Below are 12471 nucleotides of genomic sequence, written 5' to 3' on the forward strand. Positions count from 1 at the left end.
CACTTCTGCGGCATCGTTGGGGTGGTCCGGGGTGGAGATGTACAGCTGGGTGTCATCTGCGTACTGATGAAACTCCACCCCGAAACCACGGATGATCTCACCCAGTGGCTTCATATAAATGTTGAACAGGAGAGGCGAGAGGACCGACCCCTGTGGTACCCCACAAGTGAGGCACCTCGAGGTCGACCTCTGCCCCCCTACCAACACAAATTGCGACCGGTCCGAGAGGTAGGAGGAGAACCACCGTAAGACGGTGCCCCCCAAACCCAACCCCTCTAACCGGTGCAACAAGATACCATGGTTGATGGTATCGAAAGCCGCTGAGAGATCTAACAGGACCAGGATAGAGGAGCAGCCTCTATCCCGAGCCCTCCAGAGATCATCAACCAACGCGACCAATGCCGTTTCCATGCTGTGCCCAGACCGGAAGCCGGACTGGCGCGAGTCTAGATAGACAGTTTCTTCCAGGTGCTGAGGGAGCTGTCGTGCCACCACACTCTCAACAACCTTCGCAAGAAAGCGAAGGTTGGAGACAGGACGGTAGTTGGCCAAAACAGCCAGGTCCAGGGAGGGCTTCTTGAGGAGGGGCCTCACCACCGCCTCTTTCAAGGCGGCCGGCAAGAACCCCTCACTCAAAGAAGCATTGACGATTCCCTGGAGCCAGCCTCGTGTAATCTCCCGGGAGGCCAGTACCAGCCAGGAGGGACACGGGTCCAGTAAACATGTGGTGGTGTTCAGCCATCCCAACATCCTGTCCATGTCCTCGGGGGTCACAGGATCAAACTCTTCCCACAAAATGGACTCAAGACCTGCCTCCATTGGCCCACCTGAACTAGTCCAATCGGAGGCTAACCCGGCCCGGATCCGATCGAATTTGTCATGCGGGTAACACCCAAATTCCTCTGCCCGACCCTGCAAAGGGACATCCTGGCCCCTCTGATGAAGGAGGGAACGGGACACCCTAAACAGGGCGGCAGATTGGTTACCTGCAGACGCAATAAGAGCGGAGAAATAGTTTCGTTTCGCCACTCTTATCGCTACTAGGTAAGTCCTTAAATAGGACTTTACCAATTTCTGATTGGATTCGCAGCGGGTGGCCCTCCAATTACTCTCTAGGCATCTCTTCCGACGCTTCATCACCCTCAGCTCCTCGGAGAACCAAGGAGCCAAGGTAGACCGGCATCGGGTGAGGGGCCGCAAAGGCACGACCCGGTCCAGGGCCCCCGCGGCCGCACCATTCCAGGCGGCCACCAGGTCCTCAGTCGAGCCGCGGGTCAAGGTCTCAGGNGATCACTCAGCCACTGGCCGGAGGCAAAAACTAAGTCCAGTGTGTGTCCTCCGGTGTGGGTAGGGACATCTACTAATTGGGTCAGGTCCATGGCCGTCATGGAGGCCATGAACTCCCGAGCCACCTCAGATGCTTCACCTAACGATGGCAGATTGAAATCCCCCATGATTAACAGTCTGGGGGTCTCAATCGCCATCTCGGCTATCACACTGAGAAGCTCGGGTAGGGCTGCTGATACGTAGCGGGGAGCCAGGTATACAATCAGCATGCCCTTGCTGCCTCCCATGACCCCACTTCACACCTAGGGATTCACAACCGGCAGTCTGCGGCACAGTGGTCTCCCTTGGATCCAGGCCTTCCTTAATAATAACCACCACCCCACCACCCCATACTGCTTTCTAGCTAAGGGCTATTCTAGAAATAAATTTACAAAACTGTTTAAATAAGAAATAGTAAAAAATCAAAAGAAAACAAAACCACTGCTTGATGAAATGAGATTGAAAAATACTGCCAGCATGTGATGTCCTCTTCATATGCCCTTGCAGTTAAAACTGGCACTTTGTTTCATGTGCAAGTTTCTTCTTTTTTGACGATGGCATTTGTTAATTATTTATGTATTTTGTAGTGCTTAAGCCAAAAATAATCCAGACGATATTCCAGGAAAAATCATATTCTGGATCCAGAGTGAACAATTTTACAGTAATATTTAACAAAAATGAAAAACTATAATTGTTGATATTTCAGTGTTTTGTAATACTCCTTTGTAGTTCCCAAGACAAGAGAGAAAGTAAGAAATAAGATAAAGAACAGCCCTCCCCCAAAATATGTACAACAGCTCAGAAACCTTAGATTCTAAATTTTTAACAGATAACCTATGGAACAATTTTCAGCTTGATGAAAAGAAATGTTAGTAACATACTCCTTGCATAGCAAAATTGTGCAAATTCTGAGATTTTCTCTGTTAAATTTGAGTATAAGGAGAAGAGGGAGTGGACCATGCTGACTGGGGAAATTCTGGGAGTTGAAGTCCAGACATCTTAAAATTGGCAAGGTTGAAAACTATTAGATTCACTGCTGTTTAAAATTATTTAAGTTAATTTTTAGTATATTATTAAAACCATAAAATACCTTATCTCTTTTCCTATCCATATCTTTCTCAACTCTTACATTGGCAGCTTTAATTCCACATGCATTTCTAATGTGTATTTTCTGAAAGTTGACCAGATTCTCATCATTCTTGTCCTAGCACAGGACAGAAACCAATATATATCAGCAAAAAATTGTTTATTCTTTTCCTATTACAGCTAGGGGTGAGACCAAGCCAAGGTGGAGAAGCTCCAAGGGAGGTCATCTCAGAATCTGGAAGCATTGTTATATCTGGCCTAACTCCTGGTGTAGAATATATCTACAGCATTAATGTTATTAAGGATGGTCAAGAAAGAGCAACACCTATCGTCAAGACAGTAGTCACACGTATGGGTCATTTAAGTATCTCATTATATGTTGAGGCAAAGACACCAAAGCTACTTAGCCTCTGAGTGTGTCCCCACAAACTTCAGTGGAAATATTTTGGGCCAAATGATTTTCTTAATAAAACATATTAAGAAAAAATCTGATATAATTTGAGATAAGAAAATTAGGAGTAATGATGTGACTTCATAATTATGTTTTCTTGTAACATATTTGTAAATAGTGTTTAAAACTGCCACAATTGCATAGAAGGCGCATTATCTAAATGCAGATTAGCCGTATCAATTTAGAAGGAACCCTGGGGCTTTAGTTGCCTACCCTGTCCTATATAGATCAACTCACAGAGATCAGCTGCTGTTGGAAAAAATACTACTAAGCTATCAATAATTTCTAGAACTGAGTTGAGACAGTTATTTTACCATATCTGTGACATAAAAAACATTGCAAATGGAAAGAGGACTTGTTGGAAACTTTTCCTGAGATTCGTTTTTGTGTCTTTAAAGCACAAGAAATAAGAGTTGCATTTTTCTACAAATCTAACATTTTGCTTTTATTTCTCCTTTAAAGTTTTTATTAGTTTATAGTATACAATACAATGAAAATACAAAAGTAAATAGCAGGAAGGATAGGGAAGGGAAAGGGGAATAGAAAAGTGAGGGTAGGGAGAAAAAAAGGCATTGACTTCTGATTTCCTTTGGTGCAGTAAAATAGAATATCAACATCAGACCTAACATTGCTAACATTTTGCTTTTATTTCTCAGCACCATCTCCTCCCACAAACTTGAACCTTGATTCTAACCCTGACACTGGAATCCTTACTGTTTCTTGGAAAAAAAGCACTACTCCAGGTACCTTATCCTTACCCACGAATCCCCTTTTGATTAGAGCACTCCAGTTCTCTGGAATAGCTCACCTGAGGCTTATGTCAACTGAGCCGATGTTCCTAAGGCTGTTGGTAATCAGGTAATTGGTATGAGATAGCTTGTAGCAGGTAGCTTTCCTAACAGGAAGTGGCTCCATTTTCTAGAGCATTTTGCACATTTTGAGGTACTCGGCTGAGTTTTGAGTTTCAGGCATTTAAAATTAATGAAAAATAACACAGTATGTGGTAGAATAAAAATTTGATGTTTGATAGCCAGAAAAATCATACTCTAATCTAGAAACAATCCTCTTAATCTATGGTCTAATAATTAAATATTACTTCAATGGTGACCAGAATAAGGTTAGTAAATATTGAATAGTCCTAAATCAATATTTGTAAAGGTATATAGACAATTATGGGTGCTTGATTTAGAGTGTTAAAATAATTGTATATCTTAAAATAACTACACTGATTCCTGTATTTTAAAGATTACATTATGTGTGGCTATTTATCATTTTGTATTAGACATCACTGGATACAGAATTACAACAGTCCCTACAAATGGGCAAGAAGGCTACACTCTGGAGGAGCAAGTGCAAGCAGAAGATACATCCTGCATTTTTGAAAATCTGAGTCCTGGTGTGGAATACAATGTCAGTGTTTACACACTTAAAGATAATCAAGAGAGTTTGCCCATCTCTGAAACCACCACACAAGGTAAATTATAAAATGAGCAATAGATCTGGTAAATTAGTCCTATTAGGCCTCTATATGAAAGCTGTGTTTCTATGATTTTCTTCTGATTTGCATGTGTGTGTGTGTATATATGTATGCATGTATATGTGTATGGAATGGATGCTCATAGATAAACCCTTCACTAAAATTAACCTCTAAATAAATATGCATAAAAGTAGAAAACTCTGGACTTTGAAAACAAGATTTAGTTTCTTTGGACTATTTTCACATTGTAAACCTCTTTAAATTGATTAAATCAATAATCAGATATCCAGATACATGTTTCGTGTAAGTTACATAGCAAACAGATCATTCCTCAGTTCAGATTGTCTTGGCAGTGTGATTCAGTGAGAAGAAATTTTTAAGTGATTGTTTCTCTGTTATTCTCTGCCTAGATATGCTACATCTAGAGAAGTCATATTAAACACTGTTAATTAACAAACGAGGCAGAAGAGTATTGTAAAACAAAGATTTTATCTGTTTGTTTATGAATGGACAACCAATTTTGAACTGAGGGCCACATTCAATTTTGTTTGAGGGAAAGGGGACTGTACCTCATAAGTAAGTATGAGGACAGAGTAAAAATATCAGGTATAAAATAATAATCGGTACTAAGGTATATAAATAAAATATTTATCCTTTGTCCTCTTAAAAGAAGCTAAAAGATGGAGGTGAATACTTTAAGAAACATGACCGTCTTATATATATATATTTATTAGCGTTTAATATTACAGAATCAGGTACAGTCCCAACCATATTGTAATCAGGTAGAACATTTGAAAAGATGCAATATAAAAGAAAAAAATCAAAGTATGTCTGAGGTTTACTGTAATATATCCTTTTATTTAAATAAATTATTACTCCTTTCTTTTGAGAACGCTTTACATAGTTTCTAGATTGATTGTCAGAGAAAATAGAAAATAGAAAATAGAATAGAATAGAATAGAATAGAATAGAATAGAATAGAATAGAATAGAATAGAATAGAATAGAGCTGGAAGGGACCTTGGAGGACTTCTAGTCCAGCCCCCTGCTTAAGCAGGAGAACCTATATCATTTCAGACAAGTGATTGTCTAGTCCCGTGGTGGCAAACCTATGGCACGTGTGCCACAGGTGGCAAGCAGAGCCCTCTTTGTGGGCATGCGCGCTGTCGCCCCAGTCCTAGGCCTTCAGTCCCATCCATGAGCAACCTGCATCAAAATCTTGGGCAAGTGGCTTTTTAAGCTGGGTTTTATAAAACCTTTTCACTTTAGGCCTCTGCTGCCATGTGCAAAAAAAAAAGTTCAACCAATCAATCAATTTCAACTCACGGGGAAAAAAGATCTCGCAAAGTTGGAATTGATTGATTGAACTTTATTTTTAGTCCCACACAATGGCGGAGGAAGTGATGGGGGACCGCATCAGCTGAAAAGAAGATGCCACGTGGGGGTGGGGGGAGCAGCAAGAGCAGGGTGCTCTGCGAGGGGTTGGGGCAGTGGGAGCAGGGCACTCCACGAGGGTTGGGTTGGAGTGGTGGGAGAAGGGCGCTCTGTGAGGGTTGGGTCGGACCGGCGAGTTTGTTCGGGGTGGTGGGAGAAAGGCACTCTGCGAGGGTTGGGTCAGGGTGGCGGGAGAAGGGCACTCTGCGAGGGTTGGATCGGAGTGGCGGGGTTGGGGCAGGGCGGGGCAGCAGGAGAAGGGCGCTCTGCTTCGGTTGGGTCGGGTCAGTGGGAGAACGGCGCTCTGCGAGGGTTGGGTCGGAATTGCAGGAGAATGGTGTTCTGCGAGGGTTGGGTCAGAGCAGCGGCGGTGATGGAGTGCTCTGTCAGGGGGCTGGCGGTGGGGTGCTTCTCACTGCATTTTTTCCCCTGGACCTTTAAACCATTTTTAAAAATACAACAAGAGTTGTATGTATCACAGAAAAGCCAACCCATGGGTGAATGGAATATGACGGCCTCCTTGAACTTACCGTCTTACTGCACGTCAGAGCAAAGCCTTTCCTGCTAACAATAACTAAGGCGGGTGTTCCCTGTTTTAAAGTAACCCCACAAAACCCTTCCCCCTGAAAACACAACCTGCGCGCCTCCGAAGCCGACGCTTAATCAGAAAGTTGCCCACCCCACTCTCCACCCCAAGATGGGCAGCCGAGGCTTCGCCACACACAGAGCTTCGGGAGTGGACGAGAGCTGCCTTTTAAACGAAGGCGGTGGGGAGGGGAGGGTGAAATTCTTTGGACAGTAGCTTTTCTCATTCTCGCATTCTCTCCGTTTTTAATCCCATGAAGGTGTTTGGTTATTTTATTAAGCCATTGGTGGTAGCCTTCATAGCGCTGTTAACATCGTGGTCTGTTTAATAATTTTACGCTGTTGGCTCTCATCCCCTCACTCCCCCCCCTGTCACTTCTGCTGAGGTACATCTTGATTCATGTTTATTCATATTTATCCTGCCTTTATAAATAACTCAAGCCTAATACTTTTTCCTCAACCTATTTTCCCCGCAGCAACAACTCTGTGAGATGAATTCTGTTGTGAGGGAATGAGTGACCTAAAGTCGCTCAGAGTGACTGACCTAAAGTTCATGCCTAAAGCGGGACTAGAACTGGCAATCTCCCTGTTTCTAGCCTAGTGCTTAACCAACAACCAAATTGTCTTTCATGTTGTCGCTTGTGGCTCCCTTGTTGAAATTCAAACAATGGAAGTGTTTTTTTTAATTATTCCTCTGAACAGATCAGCTTAAATAGAAGAACTCTTAATTGTGAGACCATTTTAATCTTTCCATTTAGGATTATTGTAATCCGTGTGAGTTGGAAGTACTGTAGCACTTACCTTCTTCCATCCTTAACAACACTGAAATGGCTTTTTGGTTGGAGAGCTGTTGGCTACTGGTCATCTCAGCCTCCTTGAGGGTCTTGCCCTTGGCCCGTGGGTGGAGTGCATTCCCCTCACACACCTCAGTACCTACCGTGGCCACCAGCCACTCGCGCAGGTCCACTAGGCCGCCACCCAGAGCTGCAGGCCTGCCCAGCACAAAGGAGGTGAAACGGTCAGCTAGGAAGCCCCACGTAGAGGTGGTAGAGCATGCCCAGCAGAGATGGGGGAGGCATGCAAACCTAGTTGGGACTGGGGGACCATGGGCACCAATGGAGATCCGGCTTTCCCCGCTTGGGGTGGCCTTTGGCTTCCTGGCTGTGGGCGTGCTCAACCACCTCTACTCGAGCTTGCTAGCCGGCCATTTCACCTCCTTTGTGCTGGGTGGGCCAGGTGCTCCAGGCAGCGGTGGTAGCCTAATGGACCTGCGCAAGCTGCTGGCGGCGGCAGCCCAAGGCAGGGCTAAGGTGTGTCGGGTGTGCGAGGGGAACAGGCTCCACGTGCAGGCCAAGGACAAGATCTGCAAGGGGGCCGAGGAGATGACCAGCAGCAACCTACTCTCCAACCGCAATCAAAAACAGATGGGATGGAGTAGGCACGTCCAGCGGTCTGCATCACATGCTTCCCCCCTCCCCACTCCGCCTGCTGCTGGAGGGCTGGCCCGGTATTCGCAGTGGGCTGTGGAGCCCCAGAATGTGCCGGCCGAGGGGCGGGCAGGCTGTGGCTGCTGACGGACACTGTTGGCCCCCATGCGCTTGCTGTGTGCGGTGGCAGGCAGCAGCTGTCCAGGCCCCTGCCTTACCTTGCCTCACCCCGCAGGATGAGCCTCCTGCCCACTGTCCCACCCACAAGCGACCCCCTGGATCTCCCCCAACCCTGCCTGGCCCCCATAGGCATCCCTCCCCACAAGCAACATCGAGGTGGCCACGCCCACCCCGGCCATGCCCACTGCAGCCACACCCATCCAGTGGTCACGCTCACCTAGTGGACCACACCCACAATTTCTGAAGGCAGGCTGTTCCACTGGTTAATTGTGCTTACTATTAGGAAGTTTCTCCTTAATTCTAGGTTGCTTCTCTCTTTATCAGTTTCCAACCATTGTTTCTTGTCATGCCCTCTGGTGCATTGAAGAATAATTTGACCCCCTTTTCTCTGAGGCAGCCCCTCAAATACTTGGAATACTGCTATCATGTCACCCCTGTTTCTTCTTTTTTTTAGACTAGCCAAACCCAAGTCCTGCAGCCATTCTTCATATGCTTTAGTCTCCAGGCCTTTGATCATTTTAGTTGCTCTTCTCTGAACGTTTTCCAAAGTCTCAATATCTTTTTTGTAGTATGGTGACCAAAATTGGTTGCAGTATTCCAAGTGTGGTCTTACTAAGGTTTTATAAAGTGGCACTAATACTTTGCATGATCTTGATTCTATGCCTCTGTTTATACAGCCCAGGATTGTATTAGCTTTTTTTGGTTGCTGCCTCACACTGCTGGCTCATATTCCAGTGATCATCCACTAGGACTCCAAGGTCCCTCTCACAGTTACTGTTTTTGAGCCAAGTCTCGCCTAATCTGTTCCTAAAAGCTTTGATTTTTCCTGTCTAAATGTAAAAATTTGTTTTTCTCCACATCACAATTCATTTTGTTGGATAGGGTCCATTGTTCAAGTTTGTCAAAATCTTTTTGGATCCTGAGCTTGTCTTCTGGGATGCTGTCTATTCCTGCCAGTTTAGTGTCATCTGCAAATTTGATGAGTTCCCCATCTATTCCCTCATCTAAGTCATTTATGAAGATATTGAAGAATATGTCAGGGCCCACTTCAAAACCTCATCCCAAGAAAGCAGGACTCTTGGAACAGTTTCATTCCAAAAGGAACTTTTATTAGGAGAAGCTGATAGCAGGCATAATAAGCAGGATCTGAGAGTTTCCCACTCAGATCAATAGGTTAAAAGAGTCCCAAGTAAACCCCACCCCAGTAGTTCATCCGGTCAGTTTGAATGGGCCAATCCTCAGGTGTTAAGTCCGCTATGGGAACGGAGCTGATAACGGGTCCGTTCCCATGCTTGTGAAGATATTGTTGGGTCTCCGCACTTTCCCTTCCGCAGAGATAAGCCAGATGGTTGGAGGCACATTCCTTTCTCACCCCAAGGTAATATCAAGGGAGAGACAGTTTAAAGAGTAAGTTTGTAGAAACAGCAGAAACGATACATTGTGGCAAAGCAGAGAAACATACCACAGAGCCTTCCCCCTCAGGAGAATGGCAGAACCCTCAGAAAGAAATGAAGAAGAAATGAAAAAGATCCCCCCCCCAGGGAAAGAATGGGTGCTGACATCATACTGGGCCTAAGACGGAGCCTTGTGGTACCCCACTAATTATTTCTCTCCATGTGGATGTAGTACCATTGAGGACTATTCGTTGAGTACGGTTTGTCAACCAGCTACAAATCCATCTGGTGGTGATGTTGTCTATTCCATCTTTTTCTAACTTACCAAGCAGTAGGTTGTGGCCTACTTAGATGGAAAAAGATTTTGCCCCTAATTTTCAGTGGCAAATGGGAAGGAGACTGTAGGTGCAGTAAAACCTTAGGGTTCATCCAAGGTTTAACCATTGTTCACTAATGAGTGAGAAAACGGGGTTGGGTTAGATGATCTCCCAGGTCCCTTCCAACTCTATTCTTTTTTTTAAAACACATTTTATTGGTTTTTTTAAATTCTTAAGAAAAAGTACTCAGGACCCACCGTGGTGGTTGGGTGGTCAAACATTCAAAGTAAAGACATACAGTATATAAACAACTCAACTCAATACATTTCACTATCCCCTCTCTATTTCCCTCACTTAACATGATACATTTAAATATTCCATTTTTATTTTAAATTTCTATTACTACTAAACCTGTTTTATAACTTTATCAATTTACAATTACCATAGTTTAAGTTTAAAACAACAAATTATCAATTCTAATTCTTAATCTCTCACATCCCTCATTTTATCACCAATCTCATTTATTTCTTCTTCCACTACACAATAGATATCCTAATAACAATAAAATATTAATCAGCCCTATACATATGTAATCCCAGAATCAATCTATCTCTTTAAAATAACGAAATAATATTAAACCTTAATTCATTCAAATTCATCAAACAAAATTCAAATTTTCTCCAATTGCTTATCGTGCCTTATCACGTCTTTGTTGTCATACAAAAAGGTCATCCTACTAATTTAAAACACTCCATTAATTATTGAAAGCATCCAAATCTAAACAGTCATCATTTTTTCAATTCCAATACATAATGATTTTCATCAACTTAAATCTATTATTCCCAAACACTACATAAATACACAAATCCAATACATTCTTAATCTGTTTAAAATATCTATTCTAATAATCACACTCCTATATGTATGTATATATATATATATTCTTGCTTCTAAATCTAAATCTTAATCCTTAAAATAGTCCATAAATCCAGTATTGCCTTTTAATCCATTACACAGTTTTAAATTTCTCTTTTCAGTCTAATTCTGGCTTTTTTCCTGTGCCAAGCAGGTTTCCATAAACACGCTTCCCTTTCAGTCAGTAGGTCTATTTTTGTTGCTTGCAATGGCCTTTGAAGAAGTAGGAGTCCCATCCTCTGCATCAAGCATCTGTTTCTCTCCTCCTTAAAATATCGTTGCTTTGTAGTTTCAAATCTCAATCTTTGCTTCTTCTGTGCTTCAAAGTTACAAATGAGAGATTTGTAAGGTAGAATAAGTTCCTCTTTTATCTCTGTTAGTTCCTCTTCTAATATGTTTTGGTTTGTAAAATAGTCAGGTGTATTCTGAACATCCGTTTGAATGTTTGAAGTAAAATTTCTGGATCTTAGTTCTGTAATAGGTTCTTTCAATATGGCACACATTTCTGCAGTGGCCTCATGTATCTTTTCCAGTATAAGATTATAGTTTAATTGTGAATACGGTTTCTCCATTTTGATAGTGGTTAGAAAAAATCTCTCTTTTTTTGTGGAGGCTGTATTTGATGAAAATTAGTCTGTATCCACCCCCACAATTCCCACAGCTCAGTTTATCTTTTTTCAAAGATAATTTGAAGGTCAGATCTGGTCTAACTTCAAAAAATAACCAGAAATTGTAGTATTACGTTTTTGCCACTAGATGTCCTCAGTAGGTTAAGAAAGAATCTTTTCTAGACACCATTTCCTTATTTCTATCTTTAAAAGTATAATGTGAAAGAAGAAATAATCTTTCAACACCAGGTGATAATACAGTTCTTAGGAAAAAAAAGAGAGTTTTCCATATCCCAAAAAATATAAAAGTAAAATTTAATCTTGTAAAACGCCTTCCTTCCCAAACACATAAAAGCTGCTTTCTCTAGCCAGGGAAATAATTCCAACAAGGCTCTTACAGGTAAAAAACAAAGTCAAAAAGAGAGAGTAGCAAGGAAAAGTCTCACCTGGATTCACCACGGGGGTTCTTACAGCTTAGATGTTCTTGACTTGCGGTTTGAAGCAGCAGGGTGATCGGCCATTTTACTGGCCGATCTTCTTCTCCGTCGGCCCTCAGAGATCGCCCGGACAGCTGGAGGAGCCGCCGCTCCTCCACCGCCGAGCTGAAGCCTCCTCGACGGAAGTCGCACCCTCCAGGGCGACTTTCGACCCGTATAAGAGTCGACCGGCGAAGGGAAAGCTAGCCGACGAGGAGACAAGTCTCACCGTGCAACTAGGAACGCCGCAAACCAGAACCGGAAGTGCCAACTCTATTCTTTTTAACTGTTAGCATCAGTAAACTCCGCTCTTCTGATCTTTGATGTGTAGGAGAATCAGTAAACTCCGCTCTTCTGATCTTTGATGTGTAGGAAGCTGGTAGAGAATTCTTGCTGCAGACTGCCAGAGTCAATTCATTTGTGAGATTTAGTTATTAACACTGCTATTTGATGATTGTCTAATATTTGGAACATATATTAAGGCATTCTTGATAAACATTGCAAACTGAATAATTGAAATTTGCAAAGCATAGCATGGGAACATGTATTTAGCTATTATATCAAGACGACTTCTGCTGAAAAAAATCTTTCCTGCTATTTATTTTATTTTATTTATTTATTAATTGCATTTATATCCCGCCCTTCTCCTTACGGACTCAGGGCGGCTGACAATTGAATAAAATACTAACATATATACATACTTAATTAAAATTTGATTAAAACGAAATATTTAAATATGTCCAATTTAAAAGTAATTAAAACCCCCTTTAAAATCCCTCAGGCCAGTCCCGCTAGT

At 42.7% G+C, this 12471-nt stretch overlaps 1 protein-coding gene across 1 annotated transcript in view; it reads left to right on the forward strand.

The window, feature by feature from the left end:
• FN1 (fibronectin 1) overlaps window positions 1–12471 on the forward strand; it is a 124494-nt gene that overhangs the window by 70334 nt on the left and 41689 nt on the right. Inside the window, exons 23-25 of the mRNA XM_029285178.1 lie at window positions 2593–2761; window positions 3520–3606; window positions 4146–4337. Coding sequence (XP_029141011.1) covers window positions 2593–2761; window positions 3520–3606; window positions 4146–4337 — 448 coding nt within the window. The remainder of the gene's footprint in view (window positions 1–2592; window positions 2762–3519; window positions 3607–4145; window positions 4338–12471) is intronic.

The sequence above is a fragment of the Protobothrops mucrosquamatus genome, unplaced genomic scaffold (genome assembly GCF_001527695.2).
Source record: "Protobothrops mucrosquamatus isolate PMUCROS unplaced genomic scaffold, P.Mucros_1.0 scaffold1377, whole genome shotgun sequence".
In the NCBI taxonomy this organism is placed as follows: domain Eukaryota; kingdom Metazoa; phylum Chordata; class Lepidosauria; order Squamata; family Viperidae; genus Protobothrops; species Protobothrops mucrosquamatus.